Source organism: Haplochromis burtoni, unplaced genomic scaffold (genome assembly GCF_018398535.1).
Source record: "Haplochromis burtoni strain Fernald_Lab_line unplaced genomic scaffold, NCSU_Asbu1 Contig_98, whole genome shotgun sequence".
In the NCBI taxonomy this organism is placed as follows: domain Eukaryota; kingdom Metazoa; phylum Chordata; class Actinopteri; order Cichliformes; family Cichlidae; genus Haplochromis; species Haplochromis burtoni.
This window is the reverse complement of record NW_024582459.1, coordinates 1,177,249-1,204,706: the sequence shown is the minus strand read 5'-3', so window position 1 is coordinate 1,204,706 and position 27,458 is coordinate 1,177,249. Positions and strand designations below refer to the sequence as shown.

General features: G+C 39.4%; 1 protein-coding gene across 5 annotated transcripts in view; it reads left to right on the top strand.

Moving 5' to 3' along the window:
* Positions 1-27,458, top strand: part of cacna1c (calcium channel, voltage-dependent, L type, alpha 1C subunit) — a 218,234-nt gene that overhangs the window by 53,619 nt on the left and 137,157 nt on the right. For all 5 annotated transcript variants that reach the window (XM_042222950.1, XM_042222948.1, XM_042222952.1 and 2 more), the window contains exons 2-3: positions 11,288-11,720; positions 18,448-18,553. In XM_042222950.1, coding sequence (XP_042078884.1) covers positions 11,288-11,720; positions 18,448-18,553 — 539 coding nt within the window. The remainder of the gene's footprint in view (positions 1-11,287; positions 11,721-18,447; positions 18,554-27,458) is intronic.

Genomic DNA, 27,458 nt, shown 5'->3' with positions numbered 1-27,458 from the left:
AATACAGTTTCAGCCCTGATTGAATGCTTAATCCATCTCTTATCATCACTTATGATTTACTATATATGGGGTGACCTGTATCAGCTGTAAGGTTGAGGTGATGTGTGCAGTGGTGTTAAAATCCTAAGGTCTATTATAATGTAAACATTACAGTTTATTTGTGAGAAGCTTGAATAATATGGATTTGTCAGGAACTGAGTTAATGTTAAACAATTAACAGCGTTTTTAAATGCAGGCTTTCCCAATAGGACCTGTTTAAGTTCAAGAGACAGCAGTCAAAGGGAACCTGCTGGTGAGACTTTCACCTTTTAATTAACTGAAATTAGCTCAGTGAAATCAAACTAATTGTTTGCATATGCATATCTGTGTAATATTGTTAAAACACTTAAGAAAAATCTATTTCAGATCTAAACTGAAGATTAAAAGCAGACTGAGCGCGAAGCTGTGAAATGTGAATTTATTATTGCTTAGATAAACTCAAAATATTGATTTTTAAATTTGTTTCGGCCTAGTTAACAAAAAGAAAGGTTCCCACAGGAGGCAGCTGACAAGAAAGAAACCCAGCTTTGTTCAAGCTAATTGTACTGGGATGTTTGCCTCACATTGTGTTGTGAGTCCTGCACTCTCTCAGCACCTGAAGACAATCTTTAAAAGAAATTTTTTAAAAAAGGAGAAAAAATCATAAAAGACTGAAAGCTTTTTTGTTTGATTTTGGTCACACTTGCACAGAAAGTGGTGTTACAATTTGTAACTGCTTATCATCAACGCTCTGCTTCGCAGTAACACATCTTCACACAATCCCTCCTCATCTCAGCTGCAGATTGCATTCACAGTCTCCTACTGCGGCTCCTGGAGCAAATACAATCCTTGCTTAAGGGCATATGGGGAGTGTAAGACACATTGTTATTGAGCATTTTTATTGTCTTTGATTTTGGCATTTTGGTTATTCTTTATGTTTCATTTTTAACCTCTTGTTGAACTCAAATGAACAGGCTCTTTTTAATGGCTAAGCCAGGCGACTGCTGCTGGCATAGCTGAGAGATTTGATATATTCTGCTGTTTAAAAGGTACATGGTCACACGATGACTTGAGAAAACGAGTGACCAGGCAGGCGAACGGTGACCTAGTTGGCTGCCAAAAAGATAGAGATAACAGCCAAAGCAGGCATCCATAAATATTTGAAATCTGGCTGGTGATATTTTAAAAGCCCAGCTGTAGAATCAATATAAATTCAATAATGCAGCATTTAAACCATTTAAAGAGATTATAAGATAACATGCGTTTTGTCGAAAGGTTACCTTTGAGATGTCTTGTGGTGCAACTGAGGCCTGTGAGCCCCACATAAACCGTGCCTCAGGTGACCTCAGTGGATCACACGATAGAGGGGTTCAACTGTTAACTCTCAGTTTTTGTAATGACTGAGAACTTTTTTCCCACTTGGCTCATGTGATGATGCACAGGATCATTAGTCGGTCCAAAGTGTACAACCGAGGAGGGTTTAAACACCTGTTACTCTCCACCTATTGTTTTTAGAGCTGAAAAGTCTCTTGGATGAGAAGTAAAACATCTTCACAAACTTAAAGAAGTCCAGAGTGCCTTCTTCTTTCAAGATCTTAAGACTATCATGACCAGGATGACTGACAACCTGCACAGACATACAGTCTTTCCAACTATCGTACTCCTTGAGGTTTGGGTATTGTTAAAGGCAATCTAGGATTTGGTGATTTGTGTCACACACCTGCTACTATAGTTATAGGAGCTAAATGAATACATACATTAATGAATAAAATTGCTAATACAGATGCTGCAGGGTGTATGCAGTATGTGATTTGTATTTTTCTTTTGCAGTGTGCTGATCCTCTAGTAGATGGTTATTTATTTTAACCTGCGTATAACCACTACCACGCCACCTGCAATGACTTGATTCTGCACTATACAGGCAAGGCTCAGTGGGTTTTGCATAAAATGACCTTGCCAAGGTCATGATTTCCATTCAGTGGGATTACAAAATGTATGCATTTACTTTAACAGAAAGGCTCTTTAGATGAACACATGCCTGAATGGCATAAGCTGTACAATGCAGGCGCCCACTGTGGCCTTTACAAAAGTAAAGGGCAGATGTGAAGTGGGAGGTGAGCCAGACAGGAAGACAAAAGCAGAATAGAAAGAAAAGGACCGAACAGGAGTTGTGGAGGAGAGTGGATAAGGTGGAACCTGCCACTAATAAATATTGCATGCCACTTTGTTTAAGCGTGTTTGTATCTCAAAAGGAGAAAATGCATTCGTTAGTGATGCTATTGTGTGGAACTTGTGTGTTGTTGGTTTAGCTTTTGACCTTACTGCATTCAGAATTTCTGCATTGGGAGTGTGGCTTATCAGAGTTCAGGAAATTAACTCTTTATGTTGTTTTAGCCAGCAAATATGTCCAATAAATGGTTAATATATACATTGCTAAGGCAGAGATTGATAGAGATCACAAACTTTAGATGCAAGGAACACACGCGCACACACAAAGACAGGTAGAGAAAACTGTTCGTATCTGGGTTACTCTGGCCTCACATCTCTCCACTGCAGATGAATATTAATAAGGAGTTATTAATATCTGCTGCCTGCGCTGTGTGCATGAATACTCGTGTATGCGAGGTCGGCATGGAGAGGCAGTGCGAACGAACCTTCCTCCTCTTGCCTCTCCTCCTCCTCTACACGTCACTTTCTCCTCTATTTTCCTCCTCCTCATGTTCACGCTTCTGTTTCCTTTAAGTTCTTTTATTTCTCGGCATCCTTTCCACTGGTTTCGCTCACGTTCTTCACCCTCACATTTGTCCTTTGTGTCTATGCTTTGTCAGCTATTAAGACACACTTCCTCTGTTTGAAATGTATTATACCCCAGTCATTCTGCAGTGACTTTTACTGTACATCACTTAGAGGGCAGATGTTCGCTGACTCTATTTGACACCTATAGTGGTAAATGGCGCAATGTTGAGACAGAAAGTGGCTGCTGACTGTTGCGTTCATGTTTTTAGGTCTTGTCTGGGTAAAGAATAGGCTGTATGACCATGCTAATTAGCTCTCAGCCAATCAAAAGCGGAGATAGACTTACTAACACGCTGCTTCACAAATCTGAGCTCCTGACACAATCCCCAACAGATTTATGTCTCCTCTAAGAATCAAACCAGGGATCTTACTACTATTGCCAAACAATATTTAAACTCATTTCCACTCAAAGGTTGTGAAGAAGAAACACACTGTAGTTGAAATCACTCCACAGAAACTGTCTAAAAATGCCAAACTATATAATGGAAGTGAAGTTTAGGGAGGCTATAAGGCAGAATTTGGACAGAGCTACTGTAAGCTTGTTGAGTCTCTAAACTAAGCTTATGGGGTGCTCCTTGAAGAGTGCTGTTAATCTAATCACTTATTTAGATATGGAATAAGCATGCTGTCCAGAATGTTAAATAATTCCTTTGAAGGGACAGGTAGAAGAAGCCCGAGACATTACATTACAACAGATTATTACCTTAACTAAAATCCTGTTGTTGCCAAACCTTCAGGACTCTCAGCATCCAAAACATTTATTAAAGTTACTTAAAAAACCCCAAAATCATCTCAGAGGAATTCACATTTCACTGTGTCATGAAAAAATAAGACCTCGTTGGATGTGGCTCAGACTCAAACTAGTCAGTCAAGCGCTGATTTGACTTTCAAAGTATTAAACAACTTAAAATCAACGTCTTATCTTTAGCTTAAAGTTAACCTCTGAGGATTTAAAATAATGTGTCATTATTGTAACAAGTGCCACTTCAAAAGGGATAAATTGCAAGTAGCTACATTTACAGTCCCGCAGTGAACTTCTTTTATTAATTTTCTGAAAGTTACGGCATTTGTGTGAATAAACAACCACTGATCAGACTGTTTTGAGAGTGGTGGATTTATCACACAGTATTAAATCCTGGATATACAGATTGAAAACTAATTGTACTACTATATATATTAGTATTAGAGCTCTATTTTATTTTTTTACCCTGTGCTTTAAAGACGTGTCCTTTGTGATTTCCTGGGAATACGGAGACAACAACCAATCACTGCTTTAGAATCATTGACAGAGCGAGGGCTGAACCCATGCAGTGTTGAATACAGGACATTAATGCATAATTCAAACAACATTTACATTTTTGTGTGGAATATCCACATACACAGTTTCTTCACTTTTCATCACCAGGTATCTTGTTTAGTTTAATGCATAAATCAACAGGATTTTTATAGCTAATGCTTACACCAATAAATAACTATTACAATAAAAAAATGGCTTGAGCAACACAAATACACGCACTTGTTGTTAGTTTATTATTTATAACCAAAAAGTGTCAATATGTCTTGCTGTTACCTCTTTGTGTTGACATCACAAAGTGGGACAAACTACGTCAGCTGTAAGAGCCAGAGGTGTGTGTGCTGACTGGTTGTGTTCAAACCAATAAGAAGCATCTTACTTTCAGTGTGCGCTAAATGAGCCAGAATTTCTCCTGACAATAGGCTGCCCTTTTGCCCATTAACAGTAAATTTTCTGTGCAGTGTGGCAAATTTTCAGTTTGTTTGGTTGTCATGATTATTCAGCAATGCCCCAATCACAAGCATGTGATTTCCACTTTGTGTATTTTCCTTGTAAATTACATGCATGTCCTGCTTGTTTTATGTGTGTGTGTGTCTGCTGGGGAGTATCATAGATTAAGAAAAGCAGGTGTGTATGTGTCTTATTTTTCAAGGGGAGCAGGTGTGCGTGTGTGTTGAGGGTAGCAGGTGTGCATGCATGAGTGTGTGTTTGTGTGCCGTGCTCACTCGGCCAGATAATGGGCACATATGGACAGTGTGAGAGAGAGACAAATGAGAGACACACATATGCACACACAGTGTGTACATGAAGGAGTAGACTGTGTGTATGTACAACAGATACATAAACCTTTTAACTTGCTTTGGGATTTGTGAGTACACTCGCTCCATGTATGTGTAAGTGTGCGCGTTAGTGAGTGTATGACACATAAATTGGTTAAAAAGTAGTATTAGCATTACAACTGGTATTTACGATGACAGCGATAATGAGGGTTAAGCGTGATGGGATGTCATTCAAGATCTGAAAAGCGTGGAAGAAGTGACAATCTTTGTCACTGAAATAATTATTTGTGTCGTCTTTTGCTTAGTGTCTTAGTCCAGGCACGAGGCCGAAGGTGACTGCTACAGGCGGCGAGGAAGGAGCGGTGTTGTGGATCTGATTAGTTATGGGCTAACCTCTCTTTTCAGCTAAGGAGATGGGTGAGAGCAGCAGTGAAAGAATAATTGTCAGCTATTTGGAGATGACAGAGAGGCAAGTGATGGGAGAAAGAGTGAGAAGCAGCAAGGCAAGAGAGATAGGGAAAAATGGAGAGGCGATGGGCGAGGGGTGGGGGTAGATTAATGGAGGAAGGGTGCACGACTGAAAATGAACTTGTCTGCTGCTGGAGAGTCAATGGAGGGAGTGACAGTTGTATAGATTAGGGAGAAAAGAAGGAAGAGGAAAAGAAGGAGAGGATGAGGAGGTGCGGGTTAGGGAAGGAGAAAGAAATAGAGATGAAAAGATAGAGGGCAGGCTTTTAAGAGGGTATTTGGCAACGATCAGGACCAAGAGGAGGAAAAAAATAGGAGAGGAGGAAACAGAACACTTAAAACAAAGGAGATAGTATTTTCATAAGATGGAAAACAGACCAGCTTTCGCCACAAAAATATTAGTTTTTTTCTGCGTCTTATTAGAGGTGACACATGTTTGTGCGTGCCTGCATGTGTGGACCCTAGCTCAATTAGTGTGTGATCAGGTGTCATCATCAGTTAACTGACTGATAATTGCATCTTTACTGTCCGTTCAAGCAGATCCCTGTTCAAAAGCAGACGGAGAGTGAGAGTGTAAAAACGAGTGAAAAAAGAAGCGAGGAAAAAAGACCAGATTGAGGGAAAGACTTGAGAATGATTTTGGATGGCATAATCTGATTGGTCCTTGTCTTTGTTCATTATCTGGTTGAGCCAATTAACAGAGCAAAGCGGCATAATACTTTGTAAGCTTTCCACTAATACAGTTATTGACACTGTAAATTGCTAAGGAACCGTACTTTGCTGGTAACCAAAATTAGACCAACCGATCTGGAGAATACTGTCTGTGTGCAAGTGCAGAGCAGCAATGATATTTTGAGGCAGAGTGCTTAGAGTTGCAGTGATAGTATCTTTTGCCAGTCTTTATCTTTAAGTAGATAACAGCTCCACTGACTTTAGTTTGAATCACGGCTCATTACAGTCTCCAGCTCAGTTCACAGTGAAGTTTGACTCAGTTTCACTTCAGGTTCACTTCAAGTTCATTAAGAGTGAATGCTGACTGTCTTTACAGTACAAAGCTGGATGTATAAAGTCCCTCTGCTTCCTATTCATTGATTTGACCCTGATTTATCCCTGGAAGATCATAGATAAATTCATCACTGTTTCATTTAATTCTCATGCATTTTTAGTTTATTATTATTATATACCACAAGGGAGGGGACCCCTTGGGGTGCCCTGTGTTGTCTCCTGGTGTGACGTTGGCAGCAGATCCTTTGGGTCCTGTGGGCTTCAGGGTTTGGCCTCTGTGGACTGGCTTTGTTCTGCTGCTTGCTGCAGATGCTTGTACAGACTGGGATCTGGGGACTCTGAGAAGCACAGCAAAGAGCCTGAGGCACCGATGAGGCTCCCAAACAGTTTCTGATCAGTTTTGGCGGTGTGGTTCAGCTGGGGGAGGTCACTGCTTTTGGGGCGTGCCATTGCTATTGGAAGCAGGTGCTTAGTCTTGCAACAATGTTTAGGTGAGTTATATTCATCAGAGTAACATGAAAGCACAGACAAAAGAACATTTATGATGAGTTAGCCTGGCCTAAATGGAGCTACACCACAAAACCTGTGGTGGATAGATGTTGAAAATGAAGAACCTTATGTCTGCGAGTCTACTAAAATAACAATGACAATAACAGCATAAAAATGAACCACTATTGCCATTACAGTGTTGTGTAATGACAATAGTGGTTTTAAGTCCTTTACACTTTTTTCTGTTCGCTTTTTCTGATGTCATTCATATATTTTTGTTTTCCCCTTCGTTAGTCTTTCAGCCTCTTCTTCCATTCATCCCACTCTTTCTCATGGTTTAAACTCCCTTCATCCTCCATCCTTTTCCCTCCTTTCCCTCATCCTTTGCTTGTCCCACCTCTCCCTTTCTCTAGGAATCATATTTCCACGGAATGCTGTGTTTCCATTAGAGCTGCTAATAGAATTATAGTCGGTCACATAAGCTTGTGCAACACACACAAACACATGTCCGTGCATATGCATGTGAGAGGACGGACGCACAGGAGAGACACGCGGTCAGACAGATTAGTATTATTAAAGTTTACTTGCCTCTAATCCTCTCAAACTCGCTCATACAGCACACATACTAACAAACACACTCTCTCGGTGGGGTACACCCTGTGTGAGGAGCAGGCTATGTGAGATAAACTGATCACACAGCAGTACAATATGCTGAAAGTGATTATGTGTGAGTGTGTTTGCGAGTGTGCGTTTGTGAGAGATAGAGAGCAAAGGAGAAATGATGATGTGCAACAGAAGTCAGGAAGCAGTTATTAGCTCGCACTGAAGGAAGATATGCTCCAGTATAAAGGAGCATCTGAGACAGAGCCAAAATGCATGTTTGATAAAAGAAAATTTTACTATGCTGATTTTAAGAAAATCTCTAAAATCAACCCCTCATTTTATTTAAAATAAATAAATAAATGAGGGGAGTTTCAGCCAAGTAATGAGATGAAAGATATGCTCGAAAATTGAAACCACAGTGGTTTTTCTCATAGGACACAGCTGCATCTGATACCAAGTGACTTCATTGCTGGTAAATGTAAAGAGCACCTCCTTGGGCATGACTGCTCTATTCAAAGCACACTACTCTTTAAATATTTGCAGATCTGGTGCTGTTGTTTCTTACTGCATTTGTTTGTTTTTTTTTGTTGTTTTTTTTAAGACCACTTCTACCTTGAGGGCATCGCAGTTTATTTTGTAATAGAAGCAATAAAGTTTATTTATATAGCACTTATCCAAACAAATATTACAGCAGACTTGCCATAAAAAAAACAACTTACCCACATACACAAATAAAACCAGCAATCCACATTATTAATAGAACAAATCATAACAGAAAAGTCTGAAAATGCAAAACCGCTATATCAATAAATACTAAGAATGAATAAGAGTTCGCTAAAAGGCTAGCTTTGAGTTATATTGTTTTCCTTAAGGATGACAAGCCAAGCAAATGACGGATGTTATCACTATAAGGAGTGGAATATGGCTATCTATTCATATTTTCATATAACATTAACAGTAAGACTACATTTTGGTTGTATTTCAGTCACTAATCCCAACAGAAGGTCGTGTTAGTTGCTAGCTAAGCTAGCTTATGGCATGTAAACATGCTAAATCAAGTATTATAAGGATCTACTAAGTTATTTTTATGTCATTGGTGTATTATGGTTTTGTGTCTTGACTTCTGCAGTGCTGCAAAAAGTCCTTGATCCCAAGTTAACTTGTTGGTGATAGCTGTGAGTCAGAGTAGCTAGCTCTTTGCTATATTTCTAAATGTGTTGTGCAAAGTAAATGTAGCTGTATGCGCATAACATCTTATTCACTGTAGGCCATTTACGCAAAGTAGGCTACGGATAATTTTCTACAATGTCTTAATATAGCTATATCTAGCTGTACCATTGTTTGTTTGTTTTTTGGTTACATTAAACTTATTAGTGGTATAAATGGTTTACGCCACAGTTGCATGCAAAAAATGCTGAAATTAGTAACTAACTTCTCAAATAAGTCCAGTGTGTTGTTTCTTTCTGTCATGTGTGTATAATATTTGTGTTTTCTTGTTTTTATGATTGAATGCCTAACACAGTTATCATCATCATTGTCATGCATATTTATATAAATATTGGACTTTTTTGGATCACTTAAGTAGCATTTAAATACAAGCACATTTAAGACAGTTGTACTGTTTTTCATGGGCGTATCAGAGTCCAGTAGCTGTACATATTTGAAGATTCAGTGTGCTTGTTGAGGCTTAAGAGTTGTTGTTAGAGGCATGGTACATGGATTAAAAAGAGAGGGAAAGAAAAATAGGGAACTAATTATACTGATTAAGTAATTAGCAACTTCAGTAATGAATTTTAATATATCTTTAGTAAGGGATAAATTATTATGTTTTACATTGCCAAAAAGCATGTGAGATTTGCCAGCACCCTTCTAAGTTGCTCTTGACGAGTCAAATTCTGTGGATAATGCTACAGTCACAATGAATTTATAATCTTGTTGCCTTTGAAATAGTTTCTTCGAAGACAAGGACCAGGTTTGTGACCACTTGCAGGTAGCTGCTGTTTTCAAAACAACTTTGACGCTTCAAGATGGCGATGAAACGCTATCAGTCGGCTATCAGTTTGGCAATTACATGCAATTTGTTTGTGATGATATGCGAATTAACTCTTATAAACGCAAATATGTTAAAAATATTTTGCAGGCCAGTTCCGTTCATCGGCACAGACTGACTGAGATGGATTGCGACATGTTGACAATCAATCACCGCAACTACTTGCATTCAGTCGCTGAATACGAAAAATTTTTTTAGTCCAATCACCAGGCAACCATCCATTTTCCCTAGTCACAGGGATATTGCTGTCCTATTTTTACTTTACTGTGACTGAGTAAGAAAGCAGCACTTGCAGATGATTAGGCGATAGATGTATATACACTCTGTGCATGTGTTATAGTCACTATAGTCCTCAGGATGTGATGTACTGTTCCCTCAGGCCATCGCCCAGTGTGAGTGCATTTGTAAAAACCTGTAGCAGTGAAGTGAGAGGAGCAGGATTTTAGCAGACATTGTGAATGCCCTGTAATTGTAGGATAAATCTACTTCTCTCCTCCTCCTCCCTCTGAACCCACTCACATTTCTCCTTCCTCTGTCTTTCTAGCTCCTTATCTCTGTTGCAACAGCACAGGATGGATTAACTTTACAGAGGTTCTTTAACTTTTGGATTCTTCCTCTTCCAAAAGAATTGCACTTTATGAGATTTACGAATTCAACATTGCTAAATCTACAAAGATTAAGCTTTTCATTTCCACCATGCATTAGTTGTGCTAAAAGATCTAGTGATCTACTATATGGCACTGCAACATCGAGATAATGATATATATTCCAGTTTGTATGATTAAATAGTATATCTACTAAATCTATTGCGTTCAAACAATTTAACAATTTTAAAATTAGTTTTTCTTTTTAATCATTAAAAACAAACATTTTCTGCTTTGATATCAGTAGCTCTGACTACTGTTTCACAAACATACCCTTGTCTCTGCAAAGCACTGTTACTTCTTCCATCTGTAGAAAATTTCCATGTGCACTTGCATGCTTGGCTTTGTGTGAATAATGATTGTTTGCATAAAATTTCAGCGTATAATCTATATGCACAGTGGAAACATTTGTTGAGTTGTCAGAGAGAAGGAGGGCTGAGAGGATATTATAACTGTCTTTAATCTGGCTAAGCATACAGTATGGTTAATCCGGTGTCTTTGTTTTACACCGTCTTATTCCCACGATTTGTTTGCGTAAAACTATGTAATCTCACAGAGATTATTATAATTCTGTCTCTCTCTTCTTTTTTTTATCTTTTATTTCAATACAAGCATTTGTTGTCCCCAGTCTTATTCTTTTCAGGGCTAAACACGTTCTGGATTTTTCAGTGGGTATTAATCTTTAAAGCTGGGAGACCTATCATTTTAAACATGTTAGTTCCCTACAACTACACCCAAAGAACTGTTTGCTACTCAGTTGTTTTTAATCTCCCCAAGTAGACATTGCTAAATTCTTGATTGAGGGATCCAGCCATGCACAAGTGGTACTAGTGCCATAAAGTGTTTCACATGGATGTTGAAGTATTACATTTGATGGCTTGTGATGAAGACATCACAACGTTGCCAAGACCTTAGACTTTCAGTTAAAGCGGTTAGCTCTTTTGAACTCGATAGCTAACAAAAATATAAAGTACAGGGCACCATAACTGATGAGTTTGTGCTTTATCCAGCCTCTTCAGAATAATCTAACAAACCAACAAACTAAACAGTTTTTTGAAGCAAATCCCTTCTATAAGTAATCCATAAATTTATGTAGCTAACTTCCTGTCTCCTCTGTCTTTTCTCTCTTTCTCAATTCCAGGCTCCGACTACTCTCCCCCTCCCCCTCTTCCTCGACCTCCTCCACCTGGCCTGACCAATGAGCACAGTGGTGGCACTAGCCATGGCGACCATGGTGGAGGAGGGGGCGGGGTCAACCATGGAGTGGGCGTGGTTGGTCTGGCTCCAGAGCACATCCCCACACCGGGGGCAGCCCTGAGCTGGCAGGCAGCGATCGATGCCGCGCGGCAGGCGAAGATGATGGGTAATGCCGCATCGGGTGGAGGGGCGGGGCTTGGGTCCGGAGGGCGAGGGCCCATCTCCACGGCCAGCTCCACGCAACGGAAGAGACAGCACTATACCGCTAAACCCAAGAAACAAACCACAACGACAGCCACAAGGCCGCCACGAGCTCTACTCTGCCTCACACTCAAGAATCCTATCCGCAGGGCCTGCATCAGCATCGTAGAGTGGAAGTATCCTTCAACAAACTATGGGCAGAGGGTTGTTCCCTGTGTAGTGCTTTCTCACAGATCAGATCCTTATCAATTGGTTGCATAGTCTAAAGAAAATCAGTTAAAAGTAGAATTTGTCCATGTCAGTTTCAAAATGTAAAGGGTTATGGCCCATCTTTATCATTATACTGGAGTTGTATGATGACATTTCTATATTTTACAACTATATATAATGTTCCTGTGCAAACATATACATGTAGGATAAATATGTTTCAACTGCAAACCACGGACTTTATCTGATCGTATTTCTTTATTGGTCCTGTCCCGTTGTGAAGCCTCAAGCTAAGCTTTTTTGTTGTTGGCATTTTTGAGTTTTAAAACTGGATGTGATGAGAAAGGGGTGAATCCGAGTAAGTGATATATATATATATATAGAAGTCTCCCAGAGTAGAAACTTGTCAGTCAAACGGTGATTCAAATCCTTCCCAAAAGCCCATAAATTCATGAGTAAAGTATTAGCAAAGGTTATAGAGCAAGGGGGGCAATTACAGTTTTCCCAGACTTCTAAAGAAAAAGATATTCTCCCTCTGCTGGCCATTGTATAGAATACAAGCTTAAAGCACTTCCTCATTGGCTCACCTTTAAGGCCCAGAAGCTACATCCATCTTTTATATACAGTTCTTACTGCAACCATATTCCACCCCCTTGTTTTTTAGATTTAGGATGAAATTATTGGAGAGACGCAGATGGAACAGCATGTAATAAAAAAATAGAATTATAGCTAATTGATGTTTTTATATGTATGATTAATAACTGGTAGAGGATGCACAGGTGGATTTACAAACAGCTGATTCTGAAGCATCTTTTTCTGTTATTTCAAAGTGGATTTATGTATGTCTTTTGGGCCTTTTTGTCCTACTGGACATCCATTCCCATTCTTTAATTTTAACTTTAAAATTTCTTTCCAGGACAATGAGTAAAAATTTCCATGGTCCACTGAGAATATTTTATCCCTTTCCTCCCCCCCATAATGATAATCCCGTTCGTATGGGGCTTTAATCAATCTCTCTCTGTCCTCTAGCTCTCAATAAGTGTGATTTTCCCTCTTCACTCAGTAGTCTTAATCCCTTCTCCCCTTCCTCTGCCTGCCCTTCTCCCTCTTTTTCTACTCTTCTCTTTCATCTTACATTCTTTATTTCTGTTTTCTCACAGGAGGGATGAAAAAATTGTCTCATTTTCATCCCTCCTTCACACTTCTCCCCTTGCTATTTCAAAGTGTATTTATCCTCTTTCCCCCAGGTCCATCCACACCTCTGTTCATCCTTTACCCCCACCCCCCATCCTCCACCTAGGAGTCTCAGCATTTAATAGCCAAACCTCCCTCTGTCCACCCAAATCCCAAATTCTTACTGTTCTTCGTTTCAACCCTGCTTCTCCAGTTTTGTTTTGTTTTTTTAAAATCTATTTTTAAGTTCCTGAACATAATGACATGGTTCTCCCTCAGGGTGCGAAAGAGACGGGGAAATGGAGAGATAGATAGAAATGGCCTGTGTCACACTCAAAATAATCAATAGTAGGTGCATGTCCACATAAGCCTCGACTCAGCAAGAGCACAATTGCACACGGTTCTTAGAGGAACAGAAGGAGAGGAAAAGGAGGGGTCAGGAAAATGAGAAAGGCAGGGATGTGGGCAGGACATTGATGTCGACAGGAGAGATAATGGAGCTGAGTAACAGAGAAGGGACGGAGGGAGTGAGAGATTGAGGGGAGGACGGAAAAGGTAAACAAGAAAATAGTGAGTGGAGTGGAGGGAAGGAGGTAGAGGTGTGGGTTTAGAATAGAAGGATCATAAGGGAAGAGAAGAGGAAGGAAGTAGAAAGCAGTGCAAAATGGTAGGAAATAGAAGAAGATATAGGAAGTATGTGTTTTAATGCATGTGCTGGGTGGGTTGCATTAACAAATTAACAAGTCATAATAAATCAGTGTTGATAATATTATAGGCTCTAATGGACCTCACATGTTCACACTATAAGCTAGTCTGAAAAACATTGTTCAGACTACTTGATAATGTCCAGATCAGAAAGCTGAGATTGTGCATTACTGTTAATTGTTTTACCCCTTAGTGTCTGTTAATGAACAAAAAACATCACTGCATTTGGGCTACCTAATGACTTCCAGACAGAAAGATGAATATGCTATACTAGCTCTTTTTGTAGCAGGGACAGATCTAAAGGGGGCAAGGGGAGCAACTGGCCCCCTGCTGTAGAAACTTGCCACATCCAGCAGCCGCCCCAACTTTTATGTCCTTAAAATACTTTTCGTCTGTGCAAGACTGCCATTGTTTTGCCAGTGAGTACTGCACGGTGTGAGCAAAGTTTTTCTGCTTTAAAACTTGTAGAAAAATCCCTTTGTGTTTGTTTTCTTAGATGAGATAATGATACTTTAAATGGTTTTTGTGGATATTTTGGTAATTTGCCCCTGCTTTGCCCCACCATGTAAGGTTTTCTAGATTTTCCACTAACCCATTGTGGATACTACAAAATTCGTAGTATTAAGAGCTGTGCTTTGTACAACTTTACACCTGGAAAAACTAAATGGGAAGGATACTTTGGCTTTAGCTAGGTGGTTAGTTGCTAACGTCTCTTTACATTCTTTTCCTGTAAATTGCTAGCTAGAGCCTCCTTTCCAACTGTGTCATGAATATGGTGAAAGACAGGAAGCAGGAATAGTCAAGGATCAGACTCTCGTCTTTCAGGTCTTTCAGTCATCAAAAAGCAAATTTTATGACTATAACCTAGCCTAGCCTGGCACAGTGAGCATTGTTATCGTCTGAGCCTGACATTACAGGCTATATTTATCAAAAAACTACAACGAAGAAAGTGCTTAAGTTTCACAAATTTTAATTTGAACAAAGGTTTCCATTTACATAGATTCCCTCCATCATGCAGGTTAACTTGTGAACCTGCCATGAATTCATGAAAGTGGAGTCAGACCTATATTATTGAGTTTGTTTATGGAAACGGTGAACGTGTCGTCCCGACGGTCACCTTGTGTATCTGTCATTATCGTGCCAATAACCTATCAACTGTCCAGCTGTGCAGAAGCTGGAAAATATAAGCCAAAAGCATGAATAAACCCTGAGGGCTGCTGGAACAATCTAACCCAGTGAACTGATGAGATTATTAGCCACAATTCCCTGAAATCATTCATTTAAACTCAGTGTGGGAAGGAAAAGAGCGTTGGTGAGGTGACAGAAAGAAAATGGACATTAAAATGTGCTCTTAAAGAAAACTGCAGCTAAAAAGGCATGGCCTCTGAGTCACGAAGAAACGTGGAAGAAACACAATTAACACCATTAACACCAAGTCTTTGTTTTTCTGCTTTTCTATTTAACCTCCCTGCTATGGGATGTCCTTCGTAACTGCAGTGCGGGCATGCTGTTGAACATGTGGGTGACTCGGTGTCCACTCTGGTGTATGTTTTGTTTATATATGTGAGGCTTTATACGTGCATGTCCTGTGTACTGTGAGTACCCCTGTCTCTGGAGATAGAGATCCAAAATCCTCCGCTTTTCCTCCTCTGTTACCATGACAACTGCTGCTGCTCTCAACAGGTCAATGGGGCCTGTCTAAGCTCACACAAGCACACACTCAGATTAGAGAACACACAGCAACACTCTTGAAGAACACACACGTACTTGAACACAGATGATAAAGGACTAAAACACAGACACACAGTGCTCTCGTGTGCTGTGTAATTATAGCCTGGAAACATTACCTGCACGCTGCAAGGTCAGCGAGAGAGACATCTTCCTAACTACCATGTTCTCTATATGAAATCACACTAAGTTGTCATTTTCAAAAGGTGTTATTTAGCGCATTTACAAACAGACACATGCATGCACACACTTCCCAGCTACAGCCAATAAACTCCACAGGCTTACATGAAGAATTGCACTGTTCGTATACATTTTCAAACTCAGGAAACTAGATATCGGGATATCAGCATAACAAGTAACCTCACTCTCCTCGAGTATAGCCCAGATTCCTTACGGGCTTTTGAAAAGATAAGAGATTATCTGAGTTATTGTAAACTGTATGTGGCGTTTATGTGATCCAACTGTATAGAGAGAAGCTCTAGAAATAACAGCTTCAGGGGTACTAGGATGCAATCCCAAAGTGAAATTCTGTTCCAAGAAACACAGTTAGCCTGTCAGAATGCAGAATTTATATATATATATATATATATATATATTTGTGTGCTGCTGTCTGAGGCATGTAGCACCCAGGAAAATGTTACATTGTATCAGCCATAAAAGCCTCTCAGCTTCATGGATGTTGATTTCAATTTTATTTACTCTGGTTAATTTTAGAGCTCTCAGTTTGCTTGCAGCAAAATGCTGATTCCCAGTGATATTTCTTTATTTCCTGTGGTCTTAAAGATGCATATTGCTATTGTTGTTATGCTAATTAATGTACGTTACGAATAGATTTGGTACAGACCTCCCAAATTTCCTCCAAGTGTTGTTTTGCTCTCAACAGCACAGCAGACAGTAGATTTATTATCATGCTGATGGAAGCAGACCTCAAGGGTTTTTGAAATTATGGGTCAGGAATGCAGAATGAGTCACAGGCCTATTTTTCAGTGGGTCCCCATATGTCTGAAGTGAGTTTAATGAGCCCTTGGTAGAAGGGTGAGTGATTAACTTTGATGCATTTTGGTCCCAAGCTGAACGAGCTGAATGATCTCGTGGCCGATGGTGTTCAAGAGTCAATTCTTAATCCAAACATAAACAAAACATTTGCTTGATGGTAATAATTTGAAGCTCTTTCTCTTTTATGTGTTTACAGTGCTGTTCTTACAACAGAAGTTAAGCCTCTAAAATGAATAGGAGGTCTGTTTCTAGTCACACAGCAATTATTAATGGTGCAAGTAGTATGATTGCTAAAATTGTTGGGGCCATTTTTGGGGAATTACTTACCCATTTCTTATTGGTCATCTAAACCTATTGCAAGCAATACTTCAGAAGACTATAAGGCTGTGATCTGTAGAACTTGTTGGGGTTAAAACGAGAAAATCCAAAGTAAATTCAGACTTTTGCATCCAATTCTTGTTTTTTTTTTGTTTGTTTTTTTAAAGTCATTTAAGATGTGTGCTGCAGAATTATTCCACTCTGGAACAGTTCAAAGAAAACATTAAAACCCCCAAATTACCATGGCATTCATGCCCATGTTGAATGTATGTAAACTTCTAACCATATCTGAATGTTGATTTATTTTTTACCATCTGCAACTCTAAATAAGAAGTTTATGACAGGCCAGACGGATCCATGCTTTAATGATTTCTGCATCAAATTCTGACACTACCGTCTGAATGTAGCAGCAGAAATTGAAACTCATCAGACCAGGCAACATGTTTCCAATCTTCTATTGTTCAATTTTGGTGAGCCCATGTGAATTATCGCCTCAGTTTCCTGTTCTTAGCCGACAAGAGTGGCAGTGTGGTCTTCAATTCCTGTAGCTCGTCTGCTTCAAGGTTTTATGAGTTGTGCTTTTGGTGATGTTCTTATGCAACAAGTGGCCTCAACCATGTCTACATGTATAAATGCAATGAAGTGCTGTCAAGCGATTGGCTGATTAGATTAATTTACCAGTTGTTACAGCACCTGCCAAACCGCCACTTCCAACTCCAACAGTGAGATTCGGTGTAGTGAAAAATTAAACCCTGGTCTCAAGGACAAAAAAAAAACCCCAACTGCTTTCGCGGTATGATGCAATATGTTAGTGTCAGTTAATATATATGACTTTGCTGATGGTTTGTCTTCAGGATTGGAGGTTTTGACAGCCCGAGTCATCAGTACATTGCTGTTTACATTATACCTTGAGGTCTGGAGTCTAGACCAATTTGATATGCAGCCGAGAGTGAAGGCAGACAGGAGGGGAACAAAGTAAGAAAAGGAAGGTAAGAATAGAAGAAGAGGGAGGGCAAGAAGAAGGTGGAGGGAGGTGACAGCAGTGGCGGTTTGTAATTGTGTTGATGAAAACCAGAGCTCCTCTATCTCTCCTTCACACTCTCTCCCTTTCTTTCTCTTTATCTGTAGCTCTCCTCTCTCTCCCACCCCTCTCTTTCTCTCTCTCTCTCTGAGGCCCAAAATAATGAGGTCACTCCCCTCTGAAGGACCGTTCCAAATAAAAGCCCTCTGTGTCTCTCCTCTCTTATTCCATCTTGCTCTCACTCTTTCCTCATCCCGTCTTCCACGCGACAGGCCTGCTCCTTGCCGCACCCATATTAGGCCATGCAGCGTCTCTCTAACCCTCGCCTCCCTCCACTACGCACAAAGAGGTCTCTAAGTAAGCCAGCGTGTGTCATTGTTAACAAAAAGCCAAACTCACTGACTTTGATCTCTCTCCTTGTGTACACTCCTTGTGCACTCTGCGATGTTTATATATACCTATGCTTATGTAAAGATGTATTGCTGTGGTTAAAAATACTTCTCTGTTGAAATAACATGCTTAATATGAAGACTTTTTCTATACAAGGAGGTCAGAAACCAGAGTCTATATTATTTTGTGTTTTCCATCACAGATTTTAAAACCAACTCTGAGGTACTCCAAAAGCAGAAGAAATGTATTTGACTCAGTTTAATGTTTTTAAAGTGTACTCAAGTAAACCAAGATAATCATTGCTATGTAAATGCTTCTGTATCTCTTGTTTTGTGTACACTATTCCACCTTAACTTTTCACTCAGACCATTTGAGATCATCATCCTGATGACAATTTTTGCCAACTGTGTGGCCTTAGCTGTCTACATCCCCTTTCCTGAGGATGACTCGAACGCCACCAACTCCAACTTGGTGAGTAGTGCATGATATTTAAGCTCTTTTACAGCTCAGTATGCTTGCTTGCGGCTTGGTATAATAGATGCTGCTTGGTTCACTGGGTATGTTTTTGCAGTCCTGTTGCTTCGGCCTGACACTTGAGTTACCTTGTGTTTGTAGGGGGTGATTTATTAAGCAATTCATTAGCAGCATTTGCTGTTTTTCCTTAGCGTTCTAGCGTGTAATTTGCACATTTCCGGTTGATTCATCCTTGTATGATTTACTGTCATGAACTGTATGCGGTTTTGCCAAGTTAGCGAAGGTACAGCATAAGAATGAGCGAGTAAAATTAATGAAAGGCAGAAACTTTGGGGAAAACGGGCATGGAATTACCCTAATTTTTTGAAAAGGTTATTGATTATAACTTTTAACTTGAGTTCAGAGTTGTATGAAATATACAAAGCTTTGTGGGTTAATCTGATCAAAGATGAGGCCTCATTTTTTGTGGGCAAAACCATCATTTTGGTGTGCAAATTTGCAAATTGTATTTTTGCATTGTTCATTCATATGTTAAGAGTTGATAAAAAGCTTTGTATTAAACCTTTGAAAAATTTAAATGGGTTTCAGAGCTACACTGACAGTAACCACAATGATGACACGTTAAACTCAGCCATGATTTGACAAGCTTCTTGTGATGTTAGGAATGCTTGGCTTTTTCAGTCATAAAGTGTCCCCATAAATGCTCAGTGAGGCTGTGGTCAGGTGCTTGCAGAGTATTACAGGTGAAGATTGGCGTTACACTTAGCAGTCAGTTGATTTACTGCTATTGTCCAGTTTTACAGTGTCCAAAATAGTCATGATTATATTTCCCTTGTGAGTTTGATACACTACAGTATACAGTATCAGCTTTCTCCTGTTCCTTACACGCACCCTTTTGTTACTGCTGTCATTCCTTTTTAACAGGTCTTTAGTGGACTGAAGTGTTGTGTACTTCATTTAGCAAATCCCGCAACTGTGGTGAAGCTACTTTTCTGTCTTTCTGTGAAAATAACGCCTGATCTATTGATCTTTTGATTATGTGGTCAGTTTTGTTCTGCCTGACCGTGCTTGGGAAACAGCTGAACCAGTTTCCACAAAGCATTTGATGTGACTTACACTTCCCCCTAAGAATCCTTCAGCCTAGCCATGAGTTCATATTGAGAAGTCCTCTATTTAGCCCTCCTTTAGCACACTTGATTCTTCACATTTAGCATCTCAGCTTCTTGTGTTTTAAAATGTTTCCAAGTGCTCAAAGGATTTCCAGGTTTCTATGACTGATATTCAGCGTGGTTCCAAACTTTTAGACTCGACTGTACATGTGATTTATGTGCGTCACATATGTGTGAATGTGTGTGTCAGCTGGCAAATGTATGCCAGTGTATAGTTACAGGGTTTTTCCTGGCTCGAATCTCTAGGGCTTGACTGTGACTGTTAAAATAGTGAGTCTATTTTAACTCATGTGACAGAAATCTATGCATTTTCTTGTTATTTCATAGAATTCTTCTGTTAAAAAACGAATGTTAATATAATGCTGGTGATTTTTCCTTTGGCTCTGGCTAAAACCTCTTTGGGAGATGCCAAAAAATCCTGTATGCAGACAAAACCTTATAGTTAGAGGAGACTAATCCCTCTGAGGCCTTGTAACATCTGGCACTCTGTTTCCAACTCTTTCTTTCCTTCTTCCTAAGGATATCTTGTACAACTCACACTTTACTATGGCCTTCACATTTCCACACATCTCTACATGTTTGGAGAATGGTTCCGTCTTGTCTTCTGAATACAAATAGCAGAAAAAGAGGCCCCATTTAGGCTTTTTTCACCTTGCATACTCATAATGTTGTGTTGGACTTACAGCACATCTGTGAATGATTAAATATTTGTTTTTATTTGTTTAACTGTATGCCAACCCTCTAATTTCTCGCATAAAGATACAGTGTCAGAGCAGGTGCATATGAGTCAGCAAACAGACAGCTGTTTTTTATCTTCTAGATCCATGCCCATCACCTACTCTCTCTGCTTATCACGCTTTGCTTTTTAGCTCTTTAATCACACTCTTTCATATAATTTGAAAGGTTCTATTTATGTTATCAAACCGTTAATAAGATTAGCAGCACAGACTGACAGAACTTGATCCTTCAGAGGCATCGAGAAAGGCTGAACTTTCAGGTGAAAAGCAGCTAGCGCAGTCATTCATGTTGGAAACCCAAATGGAAATTCTGTTTTATGTAAATATTATTTTGTCTTTCAGTGCAGAAGAGGTTTTCACTTGAAATCTGAACTGTGTAATAAGTCTCTCAGTTTTTCCCACCGTATGGAAGCACCGTAGAGGGCTTCAGTGTTCTGAAACCGTATAAAGCACAAAGCCCTGGCACACTGTGAGGAACACTGTTAGATAAAATGCAAGGCCTAAACAAAACTACTGTCAAGTCATATATTTTTGCCAAGTTTTTCTTTTTTTTTTCTTTTTTGGACCCTACGGGTGGCCCCTCCCCACCTCCTAAGTTAATGAACAGATACAACACACACAACCACTACAGCTGTGCTCAATTAGTTTTATAACCTTCTGACAGACAGGAAGCAGTGCGCAGATGGACCAGAGTCTTAAATATACCGGCGAACCATGTATATGTAAGTGTCTGTGTCTGTGCAGTATTAACAACTAGGCAACTTAAATCAAAAAGTACTTTTTTTTTTAGGCGGGTGGGGGGATAGATCTATTGCACAGCTGTCTGGCTGATTAATGTGTGGAGGCATCAGTGGTTCAGATCTCGTTTCACTCAGACACAGATGTCGTCAAATGTGTGACGGTACAAAAAATATGGTGGTGGAAATATTCCTCAGAGGTTTTGGTGCATATTGGCATCATAGCATCACACAATTGCTACAGATTTGTCAGTTATGCATCCCTGAGGCAAATCTCCCGTTTTACCACATCCCAAAGGTGCTCTATTGGTTTGAGATCTGGTGACTGTGGAAGGTATTTGAGTGTATTGAACTTATTGTTATGTTTAAGAAACAAGTTTGGGATAATTTGTTGGAGTTTCCATAGTTGCTACTAAGGGGTAAAAAAGTGTACTAAACAAATATCCCCTATCCTATTACACCACCGGTAGCAGCCTACTCTTTGATACAAGATGGGATTGATCAATACTTGCTGTTTATGCCAAATTCTGACCTTACCATCTAAAATCGAGGCTCTTCAGACAAGGTGGCATTTTTCCCAATCTTCTGTTGTCCAGTTTTGGCAAACCTTTGTGAATTGTAGCCTCAGTTTGCTGTTTATTAGCTAAAAGGACTGGCGCACAGTGTGGTCTTCTGCTGCTGTAGCCCATCTACTTCAAAATGTGATGTGTTGTATGTGTCTCAAAGATGCTCTTCAACAAACCTTGCTTGTAACAAGTGATTATTTGAGTTTGAGTGATTGTTGCCTTCCTATCAGCTCAACGCACCCTGGCCATTCTCCTTTGACCTCTGATATCAACAAGGCAATTTCACTCAGGGAATTGCTGCTCATCTGTCAGACACCAAGGAGCATGAGGCAGTAAAAGGCACTTAAATCACATTTCTTCTCTATTCTGGTGGTCAGTTTAAACTTCAGTGAGTAATCTTGACCTTGTCTATATGACTAAATGTGACAGGCTGGTTAGATACTTGCATTAATGTGCAGGTGAACAGGTGTACCTAACAAAGAGGCCAGTGAGTGTATTTTTGTCTTTATTCAAACATCTGCCACTAAACCGATACACCGTTTAATGCTTTTTAAATGTTTTTTGATGTTTTTTTTGTGACAAACACATGTCAGAATGAGAACATCATATTTAATAACAGTGCCTTCATCTGATAATGCCATAAGGGCCTCTTAAGCATGTTCTTTATGTTTACGCTATTTAACAACTGGCCCTATTGAGCTTTTTTTTTCATTGTGTTTGCACAGCAGTAATTAAACCAAAGACTGCCAGAATCCATATTACTTTCCACTTTTTAATTTGCCAGAGTGTCTATTGTGATCCTCATTATATTCACATAATAATTTAGAGGATGGCTTTATCCAGAGCTGCTTTGATTAAGGACACTAACGGCCCAAATGACTCTTAATGCACATTTAGGAAGAGGGAACCTGTGACCATATTGTTTAACCAGCAGGAAACTCAGTGGCATGATCATTCCCGTTACACTAAGATAAGTTAGTGTCACCTTTCCAGTGCTGCAGACTGTGAGGCAGCCCTGTAATGTTAGTTTGAACCACGGGAGTCTTATAAATACTGCCTTCCTCACAGCTTAACCTTAACCTTTTGTGTTGTTATTTAGTATTGTTGTAGCATTTTCCATCCTTGTTGGATATTGCTGTCATTAATTTTCTTTCCCATGTAGCTTATCATTATTATTTTTATCATTAAGTGTTTAGTCCCGTGGGATTTTGTTAGTTTACCAAAAGCTTTATTTCTTTCCATTTCTCCTTTTTTTATACAATTATCCTGCTGGTTGCATATGGCTGTTGCAGTTTGGAATCCATTTGCACAAGTTTCTGCCTTACCGTCTTCACTGCAGCAATGACACACTCCCAAGCTACTTGTTTCTCTTTTTTTTTATCCACTATTTAGTCCACCCAATGATTGATGCCACCTGTCATCAGTCCATTCCTGTGATCTTGTCTTCTAAAGTTTTTTCATTGGCATTATATAAGAAGAACTTGCAGAGTAGCTGCCGTCAACTACAAATGGAACTGAGGAATATTCAAATTGTTCTTACAGTTATACTTTTAAGTATACTTGTAATAATGTATTTATAAACATACTCCCCCCAACCCTGCTTTAATCATACCTGAGTTTCAGATTCAGTGTGGCACCCCCTCAGTAGGTTTGCAAGTCCTTGTTATGTAATACCACAGATCTGTTGTATTTCTCCCAGTTCAAGATTTCTATTTCTGTCTGCATCCCATAATGTGCCGCTCTGTCTCCTTGACGACATGCCCAATAATAGCAGCAGGAGAGGTTGTCATGGATATGGTAACCGTAGTGATGCGCCTCATCTGTCCTTGGTTACAGATGGGAAGGATAGGAACCAAAGTGTGAGAAAGTCTCTTCTCTCAGGGAGGATATATATGCTGCACTTTGGATCGTTCAGTTTAGCGACCACATTTTTTTCCTTTTCTTTTTTTAACTGTAAAATTTTTAAAATTTAAATGTGAGGCTAAATTTAAACACGTTCACTTCACCGCTTCTCTCTTTCCCACCAACGCCTTTGTTCTATTCAGTCACATTTTTACTTCGCTGCTCTGACTAATCAGATCAATATCTTTTAGATTGACAGAATAATGTTGCCATAACAAAGCAATTAGCTAATCGATACATCAGACTAGACACTGAGTAATTGAGAGGAGGGGTAAGAGACCTACTGTCAGCTCGCTGTGGCATCCTGTGTGCACAAATACACATAATTAGTTAAATTTCTTTTGCGTTTCACAAGGGGTATATTTGTGTGTATCTGTAGTGCGTGACGGAGTCTTCAGTGTTGGATGAAGTAGCTGCCGGCTCTGCAGAAGGCATGTGAAATGAGCACCTTTGTATAAATGAATCACCTGTTTGAGGGTAATGGACCCCGGCACATCTCATACACACTCCTACCCAGTCTCTGTGTCTCATCTTTGCTTTTCTATACAGACAGCAGTATTTGTTAACACAGTTAACTTTTTTTTTTTAAAAACCAAACAGGATTTTTCTCTTTTCTTAAAGTTTATGGTGCCAAACTATATTGAGTGACACATTTTTGCTTTTTAGCCACCTCCTTTATTTATGGTACAGGTTTTGCTACATATTACAACAACTAAAGTACTGCCTGTCTGCTGGTCTGCAAACTCCCATACAATCAAGAGTTGAAAAACCAAACTTCCCACACTGGTACATCTTAGGTCCCTGAAGGTTCTTATCTATATCAGATATTATGATGTAATCATGATGCCTAGCAACCACCTACTAAAGGGCTAAAATAACTCATTTTTAGCATTTATGCACCTCATAAAAGCTTCTTGTTGTTTTAATTTCACACCAATCTAACTTATATCCACAATCCTTGAATATATATCTATATATATGTGTGTTCATATTATAACACCCTGCCTGTCAAACACTTAACGATGAACTAAAACGATATTTACATGGCAGAGCAGGACAAAGGTATAGGCATGTACGATTAATTCACTGTACATAACTTCAAAATTCATCTCTGATGATTGCATAACAATTTTTTTATTGGCTGTGCCTGTTCAATTTGAAAGTGGATTGTACTTGCTAAGATTTTACCTATTGATGGGCCTATATGTATCCTTGGATTAGTTTTCTTTTAATTAAAGTAATGAAAATTCCATTACCCATTAGTATATATTATGTTTATATTGCACATAGTTATTAAGTATTATTTATCACTGGAGCGAGTTGGACTTAAATAGGCAGTTAGCTCTCTGGACAGCAGAAACCCAAACTGAAAGCTCTGTTGCCTTCCTTTACCGAGGTTTACTGTGTTGATCATGACACGACGAACCACTTCTTTTTTTTGCAATCGCATAAGGTCCCTTTGACAAGAACCTTTTACAAGGTGAAATTATAGAGTGGCATAGTTTGAAAAGCTGCTTCTTTGGTACTTAGAGTAAGCATTTGCCTAGATAGGGTTTCTTACTGGCCCTGGGCCAGTGAGCCATTGTTTATGTTAAATTCTGACCTGCATGTTCCTCCAAATATTGCCTGGTAAACTCTAGACTCTCCACTTGTCTTTCTCCACTTGTCTTGTTGTCATCTCATCATTCGTGCTGTAGAGGATCAAGTTGACATGCTGTTCCATTGGGTGCTACTCTGCTGGTTGCTAGGAATGTCTATTTATAGACCTCAAGGAACGATCAGCATCTGTCTTTATGTTCACTTATCTAACCACATTGGGTCTATGTTTTCTTTTAGTGATAGTGATAGTGTGTGTGTGCGTGTGTGTGTGTGTGTGTGTGTGCATGTGTGTGTGTGTGTGTGTGTGTGTGGTGGGGCGGTGTTGCACAGAAAATGACTTTTAAGCAAGAGATTGGAGCAACTAGGTGGGAGTGAAGGATGTTTTGACTGACCCCCAAAAATCAAGCACCTAGCCATCCAGTGTGGTTTTACTGACTAAACAAGTGGGTCGTTCTAAAGAGCTCACAGAGGGCAGCTATGATCCTCAGGTTATCTGTTAATCGAAAGGTTGGCGGATCGATCCCTGCCTCCTGTAGCTTGCATGTCAAAGTAACCCTGGGCTAGATATTAACTCCCAAGTTGCCCATGATGCCAGAGAAAGCACTTAGGCATAGATAATGTATGAATGTGTGTGTGAATGTTGCTTGAATAAGACTCAACTGAGTAGAAGCTGTTATGCAAGTACCAGTCCATTTACTGAATTAAAACTTTTATATTTATTCTTTTAAACTTTTTAAAACTTTTTATAGGATACCACACCTGCAACAAGTGAAAACTTTTCCCTTCTATATATTTCAACTCCGCTAGAAGTGGAAGACCACATAGAGCCACAGAGCAGTGTCGTCAAGCACTAAAGCACATAGTGTGTAAAAGATTCTGCTGACTTAATTATTTCAGAATTCCAAACTTCCTCTAGCATTAACATCACCATCAAAACAGTGCACCAGCGGCTTCATGGTCAGGTGTAACGTGTTGATGGCCCAGTACTTTTGTCCATATAGCTGCCTGTTTAATTAAAGGAAGCTTTTCCTGCTGCTGTTGCGAAGTGCTTGGTGAAAAGGGGTCATTTGATAGTTGGGGTTTTCTCTCTATTATTGTAGGGTGTTTGTCTTACAACAAGGGCCTGATGCGACTGCTGTTGTGATTTATAAATAAAATTGAATTGAATTGAATAGCATACGATGCAGTGCGAAATACAACCGGTGACTCTTGCAGCCACAGCCTGCACTTGCCACTAGCAACCCACTGTTACCTGGTTTGGCAATGAACAAATTGCTTTACATATGCACAGGGAAGGGCTTTTTTTTTCTTTCTTTCTGCTAGAGTGACTACCAATGTTCCATCTAATTTTCCATGTGTCTGAGCTCCCTGGGCGATCCCTTGGACCACTGTGAGAAACAGCAGACGTGTGGACTGTGGTCATGCCAGCATCAAATCCATCCAAGTCACATGGTTAAAATTATATTAAATTATAATTATATTAAAATAATCAAATTACAGCATTTACATCTATGTTAGACTACTTTTAATGAACTGCTTTAGCCAACTTACAATGAAAATTTTAAAAAAATGACCTGTGTAGTATGTTAACACTTTTGAAAACACAAGTTTTTTATTTATTTATTTATTTTTTATAAAGCTCTAACTTGTATTATGAGTATGAGCTGTGGTCTGGGAGAGAGTTCTGTAACTCTCTCTGCAAAATACAGTATATAAAGACAAATGTTGGGCAATTACGTCTTCAAAAAAATGACTGAGTTTTGCAAACAACACAGCTTTTTGCAGCTGTTTACCTAAAAATGCAGCCAAGGCGTTTTTTAAACAAACATTTCAAAATATTTACAGAACAATCAGCTGTTCTGCATCTAATTTGATGCCACACAAATTATTTGTGCCACTCCAAAAAAAAATTTCTGTCCACATAAAGGAGAACAACAGCCTGATACCTGCAGGCCTGACAGCAGGAGATGTATCACTCCTGTAACACCTGTAACATTCAGCAGTCGCCTCATTGTTCTGACACACACAACAAAACTATTGACTACACTACACACTAACTACACAAGATTTGCGCTAAACGTCGCAAATCTCTCACATCTCAAAACACCGCCGTCACTCCTAAAACTTCCTCGCGTTTCTTAACAACTAAATGCCACGTTGCCATATAATTTTTTGATTGGTCGACATGGTAC